This window comes from Coregonus clupeaformis, chromosome 14 (assembly GCF_020615455.1).
Source record: "Coregonus clupeaformis isolate EN_2021a chromosome 14, ASM2061545v1, whole genome shotgun sequence".
NCBI classification, from domain to species: Eukaryota; Metazoa; Chordata; class Actinopteri; order Salmoniformes; family Salmonidae; genus Coregonus; species Coregonus clupeaformis.
Genome location: NC_059205.1, coordinates 9283956 through 9306123, shown reverse-complemented (window position 1 = coordinate 9306123; position 22168 = coordinate 9283956). Strand labels below are relative to the sequence as shown.

Sequence of the window (22168 nt, the reverse complement as noted above, 5' to 3'; positions counted from 1 at the left end):
GAGAGAGAGAGAGAGAGAGACATGAAAATAACACATACATTGACATGTATGGTGGTAAAATGAGCAAAATGGCATAACGTGGCATCTCTCATCCTTCTTTTGCTTTTTCAGAAACCCACGGGCTATATTTGACTGACCATCATTTATTGTATTTGAATCAATTCATGTATTTATTATTATTCAATGTATTCGTCTGATTCTGATTGGTAGCGGTCGTATCTAGTTATCACAGCCACAAAGTCATAATTATGGTTTAACCCCGCCTATGTCTACAATTTACATTTTCGAAATTGGATTTTTAAACCTAACCACCCTGCTGACCTTATACATAACCCTACCCTTAAATTAAGACCCATTTTTACTTTGTGGCTGTGGTAACTAGTGACCACGGTAGCCAGTGTCGTGACGTATTCAACGTGCGACCGCGTGCATGAATTCGACACAATCAGTCGTGATATATTCCGTTACAGGCGTCTGGTAGGCCAGGCAAAGAGAGAGTACACGAAAGCTAGGTGGTGCAGGTATCGGCTCATTTGGGTAAATACATGTTGCTACATATTTGTGAATTCATTTGAGTCAGGCAAGACAATACTAAACATGCTGACGTCTAATAGTGTGTGCTACATTTTGGTTAGAGAATTCTTTTGCTACACGCTATGGTCCCAAAACCTTTTTGTGTGTTGTTGGAGGCTCTGACATGACACGTGAGGGCTCGCTTCAAACGTGGTTAAAATTAGCTAGCTAGCTAGCATACCGGTAGTTAGGATTCATGGTAGCCAATCAAAACATTGTTGTGCAGTGTGTAACGTGAAGTATAGTCAAATAAGGCTATGTCCTCACTCTGAAATGACAATGCCAGAGAGTAGGTAACACTGTTAGCTAACATAATTGTGTTTAGAAATAGTTTTTGGTTCATTTAGCTATTTTGAAAACAAAACAACATCTAAGGGCATGTTTCGCTCAGCGTGTAGCCCGTCGGCTGAGGAGGCAAAGCAGGGCAAAAGGGAAGGCAAGGGTCATGTCTCTGGTTTTCCTTCATCTGACCCACCTGAAGGCACTGAAATGGGGAGCCATCCCCTGGAGACCTCGACCGATCAGAGTCAATCACTCAAAAGCTGTGAGTTCTCAGCCGTCCAATCAAACTCAAGGCTAGAGCTATTAGTCCCGCCCCCACTCAAGAGCAGGAAAAAGCACAAACCTAAAATGGAGCCTTCCATCATCTATGCTCCAGTCCTCCCTAGTGTAGCTATTGGCAACCATGGGCTTGAACCTGACTCTGAGTGCGTCCCTCCCACAGACAACACTCAAGCAAATCTGAGATCAGATCTAAAGCAGATCTCTGTGTCGCATACCAGTTCTGACCTGTCCCTGAGTCATTCCCCCTCCATGCACTCCCCTTACTCTCCCTCCACAGTGCACATCAATAGACAGCCCCTCCCAGTCACACACGGCTCTTACCTCTGCTGCAGCCCTGTGGCACAGGTCTACGACCCATACCCAACCCGTATTAGACCCACAAAGCGTAGACAATGCCGGAGAAAGGACCTAAGGGGCCTAAAGCTCACCGTAAAAGGAGTCTCCCCTCTCTCCATGCGACACAAGAGGCAGTCACGGCGCTGGTGTAACATCCAGTTCTGGTGCCAGGCGTGGCGGAAGTGGGGGCACAGGAAGTGGCGGAGAGCCAGGTGTCTCCTCTGGGTCTCCATGATCAGAGCTAAAAGACTGGAGAAAACCAGGAGGCTCCTCCTGTCTATTGCGAACACACAGACGTCAAATAAATACACTGGGGAATTGGAGGGAAGCCAGAAATGGAAGAAGGTAGGAGAGGGAAGAGAAGTGGTCACTACTGCCATTGGATGTGATGGTCAAGGCCTGGACAGTGCAGAGGACAGCCAGGCAAGTTCAAATTGCATTACACCAACATAGCAGTCAATACAAAGTCCATGAGCACATATCAAGTCCATTTATATGCTCAGGCCTATCCAAAAACATGTATAAATCAATAAAAGGACAATACAAGGGACCTATACTGACAGCAATAACATCTAAAATAGCTAAATACAGTTTACTTATTCAGGCAAAGGGGTGCTCGGACCAGAAGGTGTGTCTGTCTGTGGGCACATCAGTTCTGTGTGGCAACCCTGTCGAGGAGGAGGACCAGGGCATAGTCAGAGCTGGGGATGCGACCACCGCCACTAAACAGGCCACGTTGGCGACAAAGCGAGCCTTGCCATATCCACCTCAGAGCCAGCGGGCGTCCACAGAAGTCAGCTGGGAAGCAACAACGAAGCTCATCCATGGTACTGTTTTTTTCCTTAAACTTTAAAAATGTTTCCTTAAGTGCTGCCTTGAGTGCCTAATGTTCTTTCTCTCTCCGTAGAGTTTCTTGACTGCTTCTATGTGAAGTACGGAAGTTTCATCCCATTGAGCAAGAGCGATGTACTGAGGCACCTCAACAAGAAGCTGAACACTGACCTTACTAAGGGGCAAGTACAACAGAGAAGACATGGTTTTGGTTCCCTCACTTAATAATACAATATGAGTAGTATGCCCTGACTTGGAAAAACTAGGTCAGGGCTGCCCAACCCTCTTCCTAGAGATCTACCGTCCTGTAGGTTTTCAGTCCAACCCTCTTCCTAGAGATCTACCGTCCTGTAGGTTTTCAGTCCAACCCTCTTCCTAGAGATCTACCGTCCTGTAGGTTTTCAGTCCAACCCTCTTCCTAGAGATCTACCGTCCTGTAGGTTTTCAGTCCAACCCTCTTCCTAGAGATCTACCGTCCTGTAGGTTTTCAGTCCAACCCTCTTCCTAGAGATCTACCGTCCTGTAGGTTTTCAGCCCAACCCTCTTCCTAGAGATTACCGTCCTGTAGGTTTTCAGCCAACCCTCTTCCTAGAGATCTACCGTCCTGTAGGTTTTCAGTCCAACCCTCTTATGTCTGTAGTCAGTCCTACCCTCTTCCTAGAGATCTACCGTCCTGTAGGTTTTCAGTCCAACCCTCTTCCTAGAGATCTACCGTCCTGTAGGTTTTCAGTCCAACCCTCTTCCTAGAGATCTACCGTCCTGTAGGTTTTCAGTCCAACCCTCTTCCTAGAGATCTACCGTCCTGTAGGTTTTCAGTCCTACCCTCTTCCTAGAGATCTACCGTCCTGTAGGTTTTCAGTCCAACCCTCTTCCTAGAGATCTACCGTCCTGTAGGTTTTCAGTCCAACTGTAATTTAGCACACCTGATTCTATTTATTATCTGTTTATTCTCTGCTCACCAAGCTGAATCAGGTATTTTAGGTTAGGGTTGGACTGAAAACCTACAGGACTATAGATCTCCAGGAAGAGGGTTGGACTGCCCTGCTCTAGGCCCTAGCTATATCTTATATCTCTGGCTCTGGACAACTCTAGACCCTAGGTATAACCTATAACTAAGGCCCCTCCTGTTGAGGTCACATGGTCAAGGAAAAACACAGGGCTCTAGGAATTATGAGGCTCTCTACTAAACAACAAAACAATGTTCTGTTCTGCCCTCTTTCATAGGAAGTCTTTCATCTCTGCAGTAGTAATGAAGTACCAGGCTGTCCTAGCGCATAGACTGATGCCCGCTTTCCGGGTGGTCTACAACAAGCACGCTCTGACTCTGGAAGATTTGTCTACGCTGGACCATCAGAACTGGCTCAATGACCAGGTTGGTGCCTTTGACCCAAATCAACCAATTTCACCATGATAGATGTCCATAGATCGATATATAGCCATAGACGATATACTGTATGTCCGTAGACTGATATATAGTGATATATACAGTCCTGAATCAGTCATGAATAATGTTGAGTGAGAAAGTTAGACGCACAAAAATCATACCCCCAAGACATGCTAACCTCTCACCATTACAATAACAGGGGATGTTGGCATTGTTTTGGGGGTATGATAGTTGTAATTTAATTTTGGGGGTATGATATTTGTAATTTTGTGCATTTAACTTTCTCACTCATCATTATTCACGATTCATTCAGGATTATCCTTAATAATGTTAGCATTCACATTAATGTAGAAGTGTTTAGAAACATATTCTATTCTTATTTACAATAAAAGTGACTCCAAAATGACACTACATTATTTACCATTCAGTTCTAATGGGCACATAATTATCTGAAACACAACCAAAACAAACAGCAAATGCATCCAACAAGTTTGTAGAGTCACAAGCTTGATGTAATCATTGCTTGCTAGGAATATGGGACCAAATACTAAACTTTTAACTATAATACACATAAGTGAATTTGTCCCAATACTTTTGTTCCCTTAAAATGGGGCGATATGTAGTAAAAGTGCTGTAATTTCTAAACGGTTAATGACAATACCCTCAAATTATATTTAGCCATTGTATCATTTCAAATTCAAGGTGCTAGAGCGCAGAGCCAAAACAACAAAATGTGTCGCTGTTCCAATACTTTTGGAGCGCACTGTTGTTGGAGTTTTTTCTGACCACGGGACCTGATCAAGAAAAACTGAAGTCCGTTCACGTGGTCAGGATCAGAAAAGCTTCTTGGCCCTGCTTAGTCTGGTGCGTCATCAGTCCAAAGTTAACTTGCTCAATGTGATGTAAATATGTTGTGTGACCCTGTTTGAACTTATTTTGTGGTTTACTCTTTGAAGGTCATGAATATGTATGGAGAATTAATCATGGAGTCTGCACAACACAAGGTAGGTTTTATTTCCCATTATATTTCCTCAATTCTATCAAGAAATATTCATAATGTATTATAATGACGTATTACATTATAATAATGTAATAATGAGTCTGATCACAGAGGTGTAGAAATTCTACAATAGCCTGAGTCATGATGCAATGGGAGCAACTTTTGACTGTCGTCCCTCCATTTGATGCATGTGGTCTTGGTTCCTGAATGTGATATTTTTTTTTTTTACTTGTCTAGGTCCATTTCTTTAACAGCTTCTTCCACCGACAGCTCATGACCAAAGGATATGAAGGGGTGAAGAGGTGGACCAAGAAGGTAAATGCTGAACCTGAGATTGTGAAACTTTGTTTTGACCTTTCGGATGTCACCCAAAAGCTTCTGATAATTATTGGCGGTGGGGTCAATTCTATTTCAATTCAGGAGATTCATTGTGATGTAAATCAAATTTCAATTCACTTTCTGAATTGATGGAAATGGAATTGACCCCAACTCGGACCAGGGTGGTTCATTTTTGCTTTCCATTGCAAAACGTTTTCTAAAATGTTCCGTATTCTAATGAACACGACCCCTGTTTCATGCCGTACAAACCGTTTTCTACCCTACTGAACACATCCCTGGCTTCTGGTCCCCTGTGTCCTGCAGGTGGATCTCTTCTCCAAGGCTCTGCTGCTGGTGCCCATCCACCTGGAGATCCACTGGTGCCTGGTGACGGTCGACACCGCCAGCAAGAGGATCCACCTCTACGACTCCCAGGGCATCGTGTTCAAGGAAGCTGCCGAGGTAACGTTGACAGAACTTTTAGTGATTTAACCTTTGTTTATACAGGTTATTCTCATTGAGATCAAATCTCTGTCACAGAAGAGACCTCACAACTGACGCTTCCTTACACCAGCTTCTGTGTGTCGATCTCATTGGTGGTAGGAAGACTCAAGCATATTTTAGTAGGATGAACATGAAAATGCTTTGTTTTATTTTGCTATGACGTGCTGCTGTGGATAAATATCTCACTTGACTGAAAGGAATGATTTAATTTCATCCATACCCTTGCCCTGCACATTGGAAAGGAATGATTTAATTTCATCCATACCCTTGCCCTGCACATTGGAAAGGAATGATTTAATTTCATCCATACCCTTGCCCTGCACATTGGAAAGGAATGATTTAATTTCATCCATACCCTTGCCCTGTACATTGGAAAGGAATGATTTAATTTCATCCATACCCTTGCCCTGCACATTGGAAAGGAATGATTTAATTCCATCCATACCCTTGCCCTGCACATTGGAAAGGAATGATTTAATTCCATCCATACCCTTGCCCTGCACATTGGAAAGGAATGATTTAATTCCATCCATACCCTTGCCCTGCACATTGGAAAGGAATGATTTAATTCCATCCATACCCTTGCCCTGCACATTGGAAAGGAATGATTTAATTCCATCCATACCCTTGCCCTGCACATTGGAAAGGAATGATTTAATTTCATCCATACCCTTGCCCTGCACATTGGAAAGGAATGATTTAATTCCATCCATACCCTTGCCCTGCACATTGGAAAGGAATGATTTAATTCCATCCATACCCTTGCCCTGCACATTGGAAAGGAATGATTTAATTCCATCCATACCCTTGCCCTGCACATTGGAAAGGAATGATTTAATTTCATCCATACCCTTGCCCTGCACATTGGAAAGGAATGATTTAATTTCATCCATACCCTTGCCCTGCACATTGGAAAGGAATGATTTAATTTCATCCATACCCTTGCCCTGCACATTGGAAAGGAATGATTTAATTTCATCCATACCCTTGCCCTACACATTGTGGAATGGCTTAACCAGTAGTGAATGTGTCCATATTCAATACAGAATATACATTCCAGGGGTGTAAACGTTTAAACAAAATTGGGATCCTTAACATTTAAGAAAAATCCTTAACTGACATATTTGTTTTGTTTTTTTTCCTTCCGCCACAGAATTAAAATCACAGTGCATTTTTCACAAAACATATTATTTTCCGTGTTATAGCCTAACTAGACTATATGGCTATAAAGACCTGGGGAAAGTTTAAATAAAAACAAGAAAGGAAGAGGCGAACTTTAGGCTACTTTGGTGAATTTGCGAGGCATGCAAGACAAGATATTGCGAGATACAGACATATCCGCACGGTACTGCCTACCCCACCTCTCCCTCCCTCACGTTGGCCAGCCTGCCCCCTCCTCTCTCTCCCTCACGCTGGCCAGCCTGCCCCCTCCTCTCTCTCCCTCACGCTGGCCTGCCTGCCCCCTCCTCTCTCTCCCTCACGCTGGCCTGCCTGCCCCCTCCTCTCCCTCCCTCACGCTGGCCTGCCTGCCCCCCCTCTCTCTCCCTCACGCTGGCCTGCCTGCCCCCTCCTCTCTCTCCCTCACGCTGGCCTGCCTGCCCCCCCTCCTCTCTCTCCCTCACGCTGGCCTGCCTGCCCCCTCCTCTCTCTCCCTCACGCTGGCCTGCCTGGCCCCTCCTCTCTCTCCCTCACGCTGGCCTGCCTGCCCCTCCTTCTCTCTCCCTCACGCTGGCCTGCCTGCCCCCTCCTCTCTCTCCTTCACACTGGCCTGCCTGCCCCCTCCTCTCTCTCCCTCACGCTGGCCTGCCTGCCCCCTCCTCTCTCTCCCCTCACGCTGGCCTGCCTGCCCCCCTCCTCTCTCTCCCTCACGCTGGCCTGCCTGCCCCCTCCTCTCTCTCCCTCACGCTGGCCTGCCTGCCCCCTCCTCTCTCTCCCTCACGCTGGCCTGCCTGCCCCCTCCTCTCTCTCCTTCACACTGGCCTGCCTGCCCCCTCCTCTCTCTCCCTCACACTGGCCTGCCTGCCCCCTCCTCTCTCTCCCTCACGCTGGCCTGCCTGCCCCTCCTCTCTCTCCCTCGTGCTGGCCTGCCTGCCCCCCCTCCTCTCTCCCTCACGCTGGCCTGCCTGCCCCCCTCCTCTCTCTCCCTCACGCTGGCCTGCCTGCCTGCCCCCTCCTCTCTCTCCCTCACGCTGGCCTGCCTGCCCCCCCTCTCTCTCCCTCACGCTGGCCTGCCTGCCCCCTCCTCTCTCTCCCTCACGCTGGCCTGCCTGCCCCCCTCCTCTCTCTCCCTCACGCTGGCCTGCCTGCCCCCTCCTCTCTCTCCCTCACGCTGGCCTGCCTGCCTGCCCCCTCCTCTCTCTCCCTCACGCTGGCCTGCCTGCCTGCCCCCTCCTCTTCTCTAGTGATGCCAGTGTGTGTTCAGTCTTCGGACTGTTGCATGTGGAATATCCTAGCCTATTCATTAATGACAGGCCCTGCTTTACTTTAGTGAGACATTGCTAGCCAAGAAATTGCGAGATAACAAGGTCTAGTGCACGGTTCTGACTCTGTTTGCCTGGTGGCCGACCTGCCTATACTGTGCCCCTCCCCTCTCTCTCCGTCGCTCGCTATGACAGATGCAAGTGTTTGTTCTCGGAAGTAAGGTAACTAATCAGTCTCCTCCATTCCAAAAATACCAATCTTAGGAGTCGATTCCTAGCGGAATCGAATCTTAACACAAATAAATGGGCGTTGACATGCAGGAGTCGAGGAAGCAATTATTTTGGAGTCGACTCTCCACCACTACAGTAGGAAAAATGGCAGAGAAAGGCCAGCGACAGCAGCCAGGTCCTGCATGGCAATGCTTTGACAAGTTAAATGAGAAGGTGGGGAAATGCAAACTTTGCGAGGGGGAATCGAGGTACAGTAATGGTAGTACAGGTGCAATGCTTAACCATCCGAAAGGGACACACCGTGAGACCCAAGCTGTTGCTGGCAGCAGCGCAGTTGCATTGTGAATTCATGTGGAATGTTATGAATTTTCTTAGCGTTGGAAAACAATAAAAACATTGCTGTTTAAAAGTTTTGTCACATCCCTAATACATTCATATTTAATCATAGCTTAATTAAGTTGTTACTTGCTACGTAAGATTTCACAGACTGACTTTACACAATCAAATCCAATTTCCAATCAGCAAGATGCTATTTCACCTGATTTAGCATAGAAGAAATCAACATTTCTCTTGTCCCCCCTTTCCATTCTATAGAATGTGTTAAGGTACATAAAGACGGAAGCGAGGGAGAGGATGCAAACTGCATTTCAAAGTGGCTGGAAGATGTATATCAACGAGGTATGATGCATTGAGCTGTGTGTGTGTGGATCTTTGAAATCGTGAGTTTGAATGTTTGCTTGATCATTTTTTTAACACAATAGAACAAAATACTTTAAGGGATTGCCTGCAGAAATCCTGCCAAACATGCCATTGAAATGTAGCCCATGATGATCACTGTTTTGGGTGTATGTCTCTCTCTATTGATTTTTTGCAGCGAATACCACAACAGACAAATGAAAACGACTGTGGAGTTTTTGTGTTAGAGGTACCAGCATGTTTTCATAATCCTTGATTAGTTGAATGGTCTACTTTTATCATCATGTACCTCTGTGTCAGTGCAGTCTTAATAAAGTATTACTTTCTGTCTCACTCACTCACACACCCTGTTCATTCATGTACCTTTCTCTCAGTACTGCAGGTGCCTTGCTTTGGGGAAACCACTGCAATTCTCCCAAGGGGACATGCCGACGGTGCGTAAGAGAATCTACAGAGAGCTCTGTGAATGCAAGCTCCAGGAATTACAAAATTGACCTTTCACCTTTTCCTTTACACTCCTCCTCCGAAACCATCCTCACGCACCTCACCGGGGTCATAGTCATTAGAGTACACTTTAGCAAAATTTTTTGCAACGTTAAAAAAAAAGTAGAGATTGTCCTGTCTTTCAAGAATCCTTGAGCCATAGAAAGGGGGGGGGGGTCTTCCGTTTGTTTGGACCTTGTCATTGTGTTAGCTGCTATGTTTCATTAATGGAGAAGCATCTCCACCCCATATTCTGACAGCCTGTCATTTCGAGCAGCATGGTAGCAGACTGACTAGCTGCCATTTATTTTAGATGATGGTGTATCAGGGTGTTACCAAATATGTTTTGATCAGTCTGTAATGACAGCAGACTAGTTGGTCTCCTAGATGTTGACATTTTAATTTGATGAAGAACTGGTATGAACTTGGTACTTGCTGTCTTAACAAAGTCCGAGGCAATCTATATACGTGTGTCCACAGTTTTTCAATGGTTATTGCATTATTCTACATGAGTTTACGGATTATTGTTGAAGGCGGCGGACCGTATTACTAGCAACTTACCATTGAATGTATTGAACATACTGAATGTATTCAATGTAGTTTTTGCTCACACTTTCGTTAGTTTCTGTTTTAGACGTTTCTGTATGGGTCAAATTTCATTTTTTTGCATTGGATAAATTGCTTTCATTTAAATGTAAACTGTTGTCCCTTTGTCAGTTAGATTTGCAATTTACACTACCGTTCAAAAGTTTGGGGTCACTTAGAAATGTCCTTGTTTTCGAAAGAAAAGCAAATTTTTTGTCCATTAAAATAGCATCAAATTGATTAGAAATACAGTGTTGACATTGTTAATGTTGTAAATGGCTATTGTAGCTGGAAACGGCTGATTTTTTAATGGAATATCTACATAGGCGTACAGAGGCCCATTATCAGCAACCATCAGTCCTGTGTTCTAATGGCACGTTGAGTTTGCTAATCCAAGTTTATCATTTTAAAAGGCTAATTGATCATTAGAAAACCCTTTTGCAGTTATGTTAGCACAACTGAAAACTGTTGTGCTGATTAAAGAAGAAATAAAACTGGCCTTCTTGAGACTAGTTGAGTATCTGGAGCATCAGCGATTGTGGGTTCGATTACAGGCTCAAAATGGCCAGAAACAAAGAACTTTCTTCTGAAACTCGTCAGTCTATTCTTGTTCTGAGAAATGAAGGCTATTCCATGCGAGAAATTGCCAAGAAACTGAAGATCTCGTACAACGCTGTGTACTACTCCCTTCACAGAAAAGCGCAAACTGGCTCTAACCAGAATAGAATGTTTCTGGCCATTTTGAGCCTGTAATCGAACCCACAATTGCGGATGCTCCAGATACTCAACTAGTCTCAAGAAGGCCAGTTGTATTGCTTCTTTAATCAGCACAACAGTTTTCAGTTGTGCTAACATAATTGCAAAACGGTTTTCTAACGATCAATTAGCCTTTTAAAATGATAAACTTGGATTAGCAAACACAACGTGCCATTGGAACACAGGACTGATAGTTGCTGATAATGGGCCTCTGTACGCCTACGTAGATATTCCATTAAAAAATCAGCCGTTTCCAGCTGCAATAGCCATTTACAACATTAACAATGTCTACACTGTATTTCTGATCAATTTGATGTTATTTTAATGGACATCAAAATTGCTTTTCTTTCGAAAACAAGGACATTTCTAAGTGACCTCAAACTTTGAACAGTAGTGTACCTTTAAGACTTAAGTTTTACTATTATGTCATGTCTCTATCTCCCGGAGGCTCAGTTCTGTAACAGGTCAGCAGGAGGTTAATTTGGATCAGGTTTTGATTCATTAAAAAGTAAATCAGGGTCCGTATTCATAAAGCGTGTTAAGGTAGGAGTGCTCTGAGACGCTGTGAGAATACGGGCGGAAGGATACGTAATGTTTTTTGTTGTCTTTGACACCTTACTCTTAAGGAGGAAGTAATCTGGAATATTGAACAAAGTTATTTTTCGGTTATTGTAAAGTATATGTACATAGTAATGTTAAAGTAACATAAAATAAGTTTGATTTAGAGCCACTGTCTGCATTATTTTACTAAATGTATTGTACATATTTTCACTTAACAGATTAGATATGTATGTTGTGATTATGGATTATGGCAAGATATGTATATATACACACAAGCTATAAAAAAAATGTATGTACACTCATTACATTAAACAACATACAATATTGTAGAACTAAAATATGAGTTCAGCAAAAACATTCTGGTTGTTAGGCACACAAATTGCCTTCTACCATGATGGACTTTCAGTATGAAAGTCAGATTTATATGGATATACAGTGCCTTGCAAAAGTATTCATACCTCTTGGATTTCTTCACATTTTATTTGGTTATAAAGTGGGATTAAAATAGATTTAATTGTAGTTTTTTGTCAGCAATCTACTCAAAATACTGTGGAAGAGATTCTATAAAAGAAAAGATTTAATATAGATTAGATAACTACAATTTTTAAATTAATTTTTTTAAATATAGTCGTTGCATAACTATTCAGCCCCTTTATTCAGGCAAGCTTAATTTAGTTCAGGAGTAACATTTGTCTTAACAAATCACAAGTTACATGGACTATAATAGGGGTTGACATGATTTTTTAATGACTAACCCTTCCACTGTCCCCCATACATACAGTTGAAGTTGGAAGTTTACATACACCTTAGCCAAATACATTTAAACTCTGTTTTTCACAATTCCTGACATTTAATCCTAGTAACAATTTCCTGTTTTAGGGTCAGTTAGGATCACCACTTTATTTTAAGAATGTGAAATGTCAGAATAATAGTAGAGAGAATTATATATTTCAGGTTTTATTTATTTCATCACATTCCCAGCGGGTCAGAAGTTTACATACACTCAATTAGTATTTGGTAGCGTTGCCTTTAAATTGTTTAACTTGGGTCAAACATTTTGGGTAGCCTTCCACAAGCTTCCCACAATAAGTTGGGTGAATTTTGGCCCATTCCTCCTGGCAGAGCTGGTGTAACTGAATCAGGTTTGTAGGCCTCCTTGCTCGCAAACGCTTTTTCTATAGGATTGAGGTCAGGGCTTTGTGATGGCCACTCCAATACATTGACTTTGTTGTCCTTAACCTTAAGAGATGTTGCTTCAATATATCCACATCATTTTCCTTCCTCATGATGCCATCTATTTTGTGAAGTGCACCAGTCCCTCCATGATGCTGCCACCCCCGTGCTTCACGGTTGGGATGGTGTTCTTCGGCTTGCAAGCGACCCCCTTTTTCCTCCAAAAATAACGATGGTCATTATGGCCAAACAGTTATATTTTTGTTTCATCAGACCAGAGGACATTTCTCCAAAAAGTAAGATCTTTGTCCCTATGTGCAGTTGCAAACCGTAGTCTGTCTTTTTAATGGCGGTTTTGGAGCAGTGGCTTCTTCCTTGCTGAGCGGCCTTTCAGGTTATGTCGATATAGGACTTGTTTTACTGTGGATATAGATACTTTTTACCTGTTTCCTCCAGCATCTTCACAAGGTCCTTTGCTGTTGTTCTGGGATTCATTTGCACTTTTCGCATCAAAGTACGTTCATTTCTAGGAGACAGAACGCGTCTCCTTCCTGAGCGGTATGACGGCTGTGTGGTCCCATGGTGTTTATACTTGCGTGTTATTGTTTGTACAGATGAACGTTATACCTTCAGGCGTATGTAAATTGCTCCCAAGGATGAACCAGACTTGTGGAGGTGTACAATTGTTTTTCTCAGGTCTTGGCTGATTTCTTTTGATTTTCCCATGATGTCAAGCAAAGAGGCACTGAGTTTGAAGGTAGGCCTTGAAATACATCCACAGGTACACCTCCAATTGACTCAAATGATGTAATTAGCCTATCAGAAGCTTCTAAAGCCATTACATAATATTCTGGAATTTTCCAAGCTGTTAAAAGGCACAGTCAACTTAGTGTATGTAAACTTCTGACCCACTGGAATTGTGATACAGTGAATTGTAAGTGAAATAATCTGTAAACAATTGTTGGAAAAATTACTTGTGTCATGCACAAAGTAGATGTCCTAACCGACTTGTCAAAACTATAGTTTGTTAACAAGAATTTTGTGGAGTGGTTGAAAAACGAGTTTTAATGTATGTAAACTTCCGACTTCAACTGTACATACATCTGTAAGGTCCCCTCATTCAAGTGTTTAATTTCAAGCACAGATTCAGCTACAACGACCAGGGAGCTTTTCAAAAGCCTATTGAAGAAGAGCAGTGATTGGTAGATGGGTAACGATAACAAATCAGACATGAAATATATCTTTAAGCATGGTCAAGTTAATAATTGTGCTGTGGGTGATGTATTAAGCCACCCAAACACATCAAAGATACAGTCGTCTTTCTGAACTCCACTGCAGGACAGGAAGGAAACTACTTAGGGATGTCATCATGAGGCCATTGGGGATTTTAAAACACAGAGTTCAATGGCTGTGATGGGAGAAAACTGAGGATGGACCAACAACATTGTACAGTCGTGGTCAAAAGTTTTGAGAATGACACATTTTTATTTTCACATTCTGCTGCCTCAGTTTTTATGATGGCAATTTGCATATACTCCAGGATGTTATGAAGAGTGATCAGATGAATTGCAATTAAAAAGTCCCTCTTTGCCATGAAAATGAACAGCTGACATCATGTCAGTGATTCTCTCGTTAACACAGGTGAGAGTGTTGACGAGGACAAGGCTGGAGATCACTCTGTCATGCTGATTGAGTTAGAATATCAGACTGGAAGCTTTAAAAGGAGGGTGGTGCTTGAAATCATTGTTCTTCCTCTGTTAACCATGGTTACCTGCAAGGAAACACGTGCCGTCATCATTGCTTTGCACAAAAAGGGCTTCACAGGCAAGGATATTGCTGCTAGTAAGATTGCACCTAAATCAACCATTTATCGGATGATCAAGAACTTCAAGGAGAGAGGGTCAATTGTTGTGAAGAAGGCTTCAGGGCGCCCAAGAAAGTCCAGCAAGCGCCAGGACCGTCTCTTAAAGTTGATTCAGCTGCGGAATCGGGGAACCACCGGTGCAGAGCTTGCTCAGGAACGGCAGCAGGCAGGTGTGAGTGCATCTGCACGCACAGTGAGGCGAAGACTTTTGGAGGATGGGACAGGGACAGACATCAGGGACAGACTGATATTCTGCAAAAGGTACAGGGATTGGACTGCTGAGGACTGGGGTAAAGTCATTTGTTTGGGGCATCCGGAAAAAAGCTTGTCCGGAGAAGACAAGGTGAACGCTACCATCAGTCCTGTGTCATGCCAACAGTAAAGCATCCTGACACCATTCATGTGTGGGGTTGCTTCTCAGCCAAGGGAGTGGGCTCACTCACAATGTTGCCTAAGAACACAGCCATGAATAAAGAATGGTACCAACACATCCTCGAGAGCAACTTTTCCCAACCATCCAAGAACAGTTTGGTGACGAACAATACCTTTTCCAGCATGATGGAGCACCTTGCCATAAGGCAAAAGTGATAACTAAGTGGCTCGGGGAACAAAACATTGAAATGTTGGGTCCATGGCCAGGAAACTCCCCAGACCTTAAACTCTTTGAGGACAAACAAAAACCCACAAATTCTGACAAACTCCAAGCATTGATTATGCAAGAATGGGCTGCCATCAGTCAGGATGTGGCCCAGAAGTTAATTGACAGCATGCCAGGGCGGATTGCAGAGGTCTTGAAAAAGAAGGGTCAACACTGCAAATATTGACTCTCTGCATAAACTTCATGTAATTGTCAATAAAAGCCTTTGACACTTATGGAATGCGTGTAATTATACTTCAGTATACCATATTAACATCTGACAAAAATATCTAAAAACACTGAAGCAGCAAACTTTGTGAAGACCAATACTTGTGTCATTCTCAAAACTTTTGACCACTACTGTAGTGACTCCACAATAATGACCTAAATGACAGAGTGAAAAGAAGAATACAAATATACAGAATAAAAAGATTTGAAAACATGCATCTTGTATGCAATAAGGCACTAAAGTAATACTGCAAAAAAAAACACAGCAAAATAATTCCCTTTTTGGCCTAAATTCAAAGCCTTATGTTTGGGGCAAATCCAACACATCACAGAGTAACTGCCTCCTTATTTTCAAGCATGGTGGTGGCTGCATCATTGAATGGGTATGCTTGACATTTGCAAATACTGGGGAGATTTCAGGATAAAAAGAAAAGGGATGGAGCTAAGCGCAGGCAAAATCCTAGAGGAAAACCTGCTTCAATCTGCTTTACACCAGAAACTTGGAGAGAAATTCACCTTTCAGCAGGACAATAACCTACAACACAAAGCCAAATCTACGCTGGAGTTGCTTACCAAGAAGTCAATAAATGTTCCTCAGTGGCCATACCCATACAATGATGCAGTTTTGACTTAAATCTTCTTGAAAGTCTATGGTAAGAATTGAAAATGGCTGTCTAACCATGATCGCCAAGAGCTTGAAGAATTATAAAAAGAATAATGGGCTAGTATTACAGGTGTGGAAAGCTCTTAGAGACTTACCCAAGAAGATTCTGAGCTGTAATCGCTGCCAAGTCTGTTTCTAACATGTACTGACTCGGGGGCAGAATACTTATTTTGGTTATTTAATTTCTACTAATCTTTAAAAAATGTATCTTCCATTTTGACATTGCAAGAGTATTTTGTGTAGATTGTTGACAAAAAATTACAATTAAATAAATTGTAATCCCACTTTGTAACACAATAAAATGTGAAGAAATCCAAGGGGTATGAATACTTTAACAAAGCACTGTAGACATTAAAGGAGAAATTCAGTATTTTACAACTTAATGTTTGATGGTTCCTCACCTTGAAAGTAGTCTATATTAGGAGAAACCTTAATTCATGGTTGTAAAGTACTTTAAGGTGAGGAACCATTTAACATCAAGTTGCAAAATACTGAACTTCCCCTTTAAAATGTAATAAGGCGCAGACAGAGAGCGCACAGCGGACTGGGTGGCCCATTCATTTTCAATGAAGCCTACATGGGGGGCAAATTCTATCCAGGCGGACAGGGGTGCTCGTGCCCGTGGAAGCTGCTTAGCCGAGGCGGTGAAAATAGGATTGTGCTCTTATTTTTCAAGCGGTGCTGTCGTTGTTGACCAATCACAGAAGAAATGTAGCCTGCGTGGTGATACGTCAGCACGTACAGTACCAGTCAAAAGTTTGGACACACCTACTCATTCAAGGGTTTTTCTTTATTTTTACTATTTTTTACATTGTAGAATAATAGTGAAGACATCGAAACTATGAAATAACACATGTAGTGTTATCATGTAGTAACCAAAAAAGTGTTAAACAAATCAAAATATATTTTATATTTGAGATTCTTCAAATAGCCACCCTTTGCCTTGATGACAGCTCAATTGGGTTGAGGTCGGGGGATTGTGGAGGCCAGGTCATCTGATGCCGCACTCCATCACTCTCCTTCTTGGTAAAATAGCCCTTACAGAGCCTGGAGGTGTGTTTGGTCATTGTCCTGTTGAAAAACAAATGATAGTCCCACTAAGCCCAAACCAGATGGGATGGCGTATCGCTGCAGAATGCTGTGGTAGCCATGCTGGTTAAGTGTGCCTTGAATTCTAAATAAATCACAGACAGTGTCACCAGCAAAGCACACCCACACCATAACACCACCTCCTCCATGCTTTACGGTGGGAACTACACATGCAGAGATCATCCGTTCACCCACACCACGTCTCACAAAGACACGGCAGTTTGAACCAAAAATCTCAAATTTGGACTCCAGACCAAAGGACAAATGTCCACCGGTCTAATGTCCATTGCTCGTGTTTCTTGGCACAAGCAGGTCTCTTCTTATTATTGGTGTCCTTTAGTAGTGGTTTCTTTGCAGCAATTCGACCATGAAGGCCTGATTCACACAGTCCCCTCTGAACAGTTGATGTTGAGATGTGTCTGTTACTTGAACTCTGTGAAGCATTTATTTGGGCTGCAATATCTGAGGCTGGTAACTCTAATTAACTTATCCTCTGCAGCAGAGGTAACTCTGGTTCTTCCATTCCTGTGGTGGTCCTCATGAGAGCTAGTTTCATCATAGCGCTTGATGGTTTTTGTGACTGCACTTGAAGAAAATGTCAAAGTTCTTGAAATGTTCAGTATTGACTGACCTTCATGTCTTAAAGTAATGATAAATAGGGCTATCTTCTGTATACCTTGTCACAACACAACTGATTGGCTCAAACGCATTAAGAAGGAAATAAATTCCACAAATTAACTTTTAAAAAGGCACACCTGTTAATTGAAATGCATTCCAGGTGACAACCTCATGAAGCTGGTTGAGAGAATGCCAAGAGTGTGCAAAGCTGTCATCAAGGCAAAGGGTGGCTATTTGAAGAATCTCAAATATATTTTGATTTGTTTAACACTTTTTTGGTTACTACATGATTCCATATGTGTTATTTCATGGTTTTGATGTCTTCACTATTATTCTACAATGTAAAAAATAGTAAAACATATAGAAAAACCCTTGAATGAGTAGGTGTGTCCAAACTTTTGACTGGTAGGGTATATCCAACAGCAGGATACTATCAGTTTACAGAGTCATGTTTAACAATATTTAAAAAAAGATTCACCAATATTTTTATTAATAATTTCTGTTGCATGTAAATACGTTTTTATGCATGCATATGGTGTTATAGCAATTATTTTTTCGCACACGTTGATAATGTTTGTTTATTTCATTGCTATGTTCACCGCCAGCTGTCGCATAGACTTTGGACTGTCGTCCTCGCGTGTAAAGGCACTAGCCGCTTTGACTAGAGGGACAAGTGGTGTACTCTGCGATATTCCGCTGTCTGTCTGAAAAGCGCTATACTGTCTTGTAATAGGAAGAGCTGTAGGTAATTCAGTTTAGAACAGATTAAAGTTAACGGTTCTATTACATCACCTTCCTTGGCTGACGTGTTTAACACTAACGATGTCATCATACATAGTACTGAAATATGTACTGTGTCCCTTCACTCCTAATCGTCCACATTAGCTTAATCAGGGGTGGGATGCCCGTATATACACTGATATGAGGTCAGGTTTTCCATTTACCCTCTAATAGTAGAAGGAAGGATTTGGGGAGGGTAAACTGATCCTAGACGTGTGATCCTAGAACTCTAGGAGATGGGGGCAGCTTCTTCCCAGATAATTTAATTGACCCTTTGTTCACTCCCAATGGCCATTCGTCGTCTATGTTGGCTCCAATAGCCCCTAGTCATCCATGTTGGCTCCCAATGGCGCCTAGTCGTACATGTTGGCTCCCAATGGCCCCTAGCCGTCCATGTTGGCTACCAATAGTCCCCTGTAGCTCAGTTGGTAGAGCATGGTGCTTGCAACGCCAGGGTTGTGGGTTCGTTTCCCACGGGGGGCCAGTATGATAACGTATGCACTCACTAACTGTAAGTCACTCTGGATAAGAGCGTCTGCTAAATGACTAAAATGTAAAACGTAGACGTCCATGTTGGCCCCAGTTGGCCCCTAGTTGTTTTCGATCCGCTGGTGTTCCTGGTCGATCTCCTGGCCATCATCGAGGTGCATGATGATGTAGGAAATGAGCTGGAACATGTATTGCCACAGCAGCAGGGCCAGGTACAAGTAGAAGTCACTACAGTCGACTGTGCACTGGTCACCTGAGAAGTTGCTCTCACAATCACAGTGGAAGCCATTGGGGAGGTTGTGGCAGTAGCCTCCGTTATCACAGGGGCCCGATGCGCACTCATCAAAGTCTACCTCACACCTGTACAGAAGGGGGATTTTATTAAATATTATTTTTCATTAAGTAAATACAATTCATATTTGTATATTATTTATTTATTTATTAATTGCATTTAATAAAAAATTTATAACATGAATATACATTGTCATATACATTCAAACAATATTACAAGACAGACAGATATTGGGTCTCATTCACTAACCTTGAGTATGCACAGATTTGTGCTTCTACTGTGCGCAAGATTAAATGGAAATGTGTTTTTGAGTACAAATACATTTTACGACTGCCTCAGACCACTCCTACACACATTTTCTTGTTGAAACGAGTATATTAGCAATTCTATTGATGAATAATTTCTCCAGTTAATGTTTAGATTCCAGTTAACTTTTTAAAATGTATTTTCTTACATTTGTTGTCTTATTTTGAGGAATTTAAAAGAAGGAAGCAATCCGGAAAAGTAATTTTCCAGTTCCTGTACAGTCATGCAAAGTATGTACATAGTAATATTAAAGAAACATAAACATGTTATTTTCGATTTAGTTTATTGTGCATATTTTGACCTTACATATTAGTTTTTACAGTTTGCATGTTGTGATTATGGCTTTCTGTTGAATATACTGTTCCCTATTATATAGTATCTGCTAGTAACAACATTTCTTAACCATATATCCTCACTGTTTTACATGCAGCGCGTAACTCAAAACAATACATAGAAAATAAATAAACAAGTTATACATACATAGATACACCATATGACCAAAAGTATGTGGACACCTGCTCGTCAAACATCTAATTCCAAAATAATGGGTATCAATATGGAGTTGGTCCCCCCTTTGCTGCTGTAACAGCCTCCACTCTTCTGGGAAGGATTTCCACTAGATGTTGGAACGTTGCTTCCATTCAGCCACAAGAGCATTAGTGTTGTCGGGCATTGATGTTGGGTGATTAGGCCTGGCTCGGCATTCCAATTCATCGCAAAGGTGTTTGATGGGTTTGAGGTCAGGGCTCTGTGCAGGCCAGTCAAGTTCTTCCACAACGAACTCGATAAAAACTATTTCTGTATAGGCCTCGCTTTGTGCATGGGGGAATTGTCATGCTGAATCGTCTAGAATGTCATTGTATGCTGTAGCGTTAAGATTACCCTTCACTGGAACTAAGGGGCCTAGTACGAACCAAAAACAGCCCCAGACCATTATTCCTCCTCCACCAAACTTTACAGTTGGCACAATGCATTGGGGTAGGTAGCGTTCTCCTGGCATCCGCCAAACCCAGATTCGTCCGTCGGACTGCATGATGGTGAAGCCTGATTCATCACTCCAGAGAATGCGTTTCCACTACTCCAGAGTCCAATGGCGGCGAACTTAACACCACTCCAGCTAACGCTTAGCATTGCGCATGGTGATCTTAGGCTTGTGTGCGGCTGCTCGGTCAAGGAAACCCATTTCATAAAGCTCCCGACAAACAGTTATTGTGCTGATGTTGCTTCCAGAGGCAGTTTGGAACTTGGTAGTCAGTGTTGCAACCGAGGAATGACAATATTTACGAGCTACGTGCTTCAGCACTCAGCGGTCCCGTTCTGTAAGCTTGTGTGGCCTACCACTTTGCGGCTGAGCTGTTGTTGCTCCTAAACATTTCCACTTCACAGTAACAGCACTTACAGTTGATCGGGGCAGCTCTAGCAGGGCAGAAATTTGACGAACTGATTTGTTGAAAAGGTGGCATCCTATGACGGTGCCACGTTGAAAGTCACTGAGCTCTTCAGTAAGGCCATTCTACTGCCAATGTTTGTCTATGAAGATTGCATGGCTGCGTGCTCGATTTTATACACCTGTCAGCAATGGGTGTGGCTGAAATAGCCAAATCCACTAATTTGAAGGGGTGACCACATACTTTTGTATATATAGTGTATATATGGGGTTTCTATCAACATTTTGCTTAATTACTATAAAAAACATACAATACAGTACGAGTTCCCTGAAAACCATTCAACTTGTAAGGCACAAAAACAGCCTTCTACCATGATGGGCCATCAGAATGAAAATCAGAATGAAATTCGGGTCTAAATGGATATAGACATTAAAGGGGAAGTTCAGTATTTTACAACTTGATGTTACAGTGAGGGGAAAAAAGTATTTGATCCCCTGCTGATTTTGTACGTTTGCCCACTGACAAAGAAATGATCAGTCTATCATTTTAATGGTAGGTTTATTTGAACAGTGAGAGACAGAATAACAACAAAAAAATCCAGAGAAACGCTTGTCAAAAATGTTATAAATTGATTTGCATTTTAATGAGGGAAATAAGTATTTGACCCCCTCTCAATCAGAAAGGTTTCTGGCTCCCAGGTGTCTTTTATACAGGTAACGAGCTGAGATTAGGAGCACACTCTTAAAGGGAGTGCTCCTAATCTCAGCTTGTTACCTGTATAAAAGACACCTGTCCACAGAAGCAATCAATCAATCATATTCCAAACTCTCCACCATGGCCAAGACCAAAGAGCTCTCCAAGGATGTCAGGGACAAGATTGTAGACCTACACAAGGCTGGAATGGGCTACAAGACCATCGCCAAGCAGCTTGGTGAGAAGGTGACAACAGTTGGTGCGATTATTCGCAAATGGAAGAAACACAAAGGAACTGTCAATCTCCCTCGGCCTGGGGCTCCTTGCAAGATCTCACCTCGTGGAGTTGCAATGATCATGAGAACGGTGAGGAATCAGCCTAGAATTACACGGGCGGATCTTGTCAATGATCTCAAGGCAGCTGGGACCATAGTCACCAAGAAAACAATTGGTAACACACTACGCCATGAAGGACTGAAATCCTGCAGCGCCCGCAAGGTCCCCCTGCTCAAGAAAGCACAGATACAGGGCTGTCTGAAGTTTGCCAATGAACATCTGAATGATTCAGAGGAGAACTGGGTGAAAGTGTTGTGGTCAGATGAGACCAAAATCGAGCTATTTGGCATCAACTCAACTTGCCGTGTTTGGAGGAGGAGGAATTCTGCCTATGACCCCAAGAACACCATCCCAACCGTCAAACATGGA

At 42.7% G+C, this 22168-nt stretch overlaps 1 protein-coding gene across 2 annotated transcripts; it reads left to right on the top strand.

The window, feature by feature from the left end:
• LOC121580690 (sentrin-specific protease 5) lies at positions 1-9432 on the top strand. Of its 2 annotated transcripts, XM_041895677.2 has the most exons (11): positions 2-537; positions 1603-1896; positions 2078-2300; positions 2381-2486; positions 3529-3676; positions 4645-4692; positions 4926-5003; positions 5331-5468; positions 8756-8839; positions 9036-9086; positions 9232-9432. In XM_041895677.2, exons 2-11 carry the CDS (start codon positions 1705-1707, stop codon positions 9349-9351), a joined length of 1188 nt encoding a protein of 395 aa, XP_041751611.1. In that variant the 5' UTR covers positions 2-537; positions 1603-1704; the 3' UTR covers positions 9352-9432. The 2 variants fall into 2 exon arrangements, with proteins under 2 accessions (XP_041751610.1, XP_041751611.1); XM_041895676.2 differs by having other exon boundaries at positions 1-1896.
• The last annotated feature ends 12736 nt before the right edge of the window (positions 9433-22168 follow it).

Coding starts and splice junctions, on each gene's coding strand:
- LOC121580690 (XM_041895676.2), top strand. CDS start 952: ATGTTTCGCTCAGCGTGTAGCCCGTCGGCTGAGGAGGCAAAGCAGGGC. Junction 3,677..4,644: donor AGAACTGGCTCAATGACCAG/GTTGGTGCCTTT, acceptor TACTCTTTGAAG/GTCATGAATATGTATGGAGA. Junction 5,004..5,330: donor TGAAGAGGTGGACCAAGAAG/GTAAATGCTGAA, acceptor TGTGTCCTGCAG/GTGGATCTCTTCTCCAAGGC.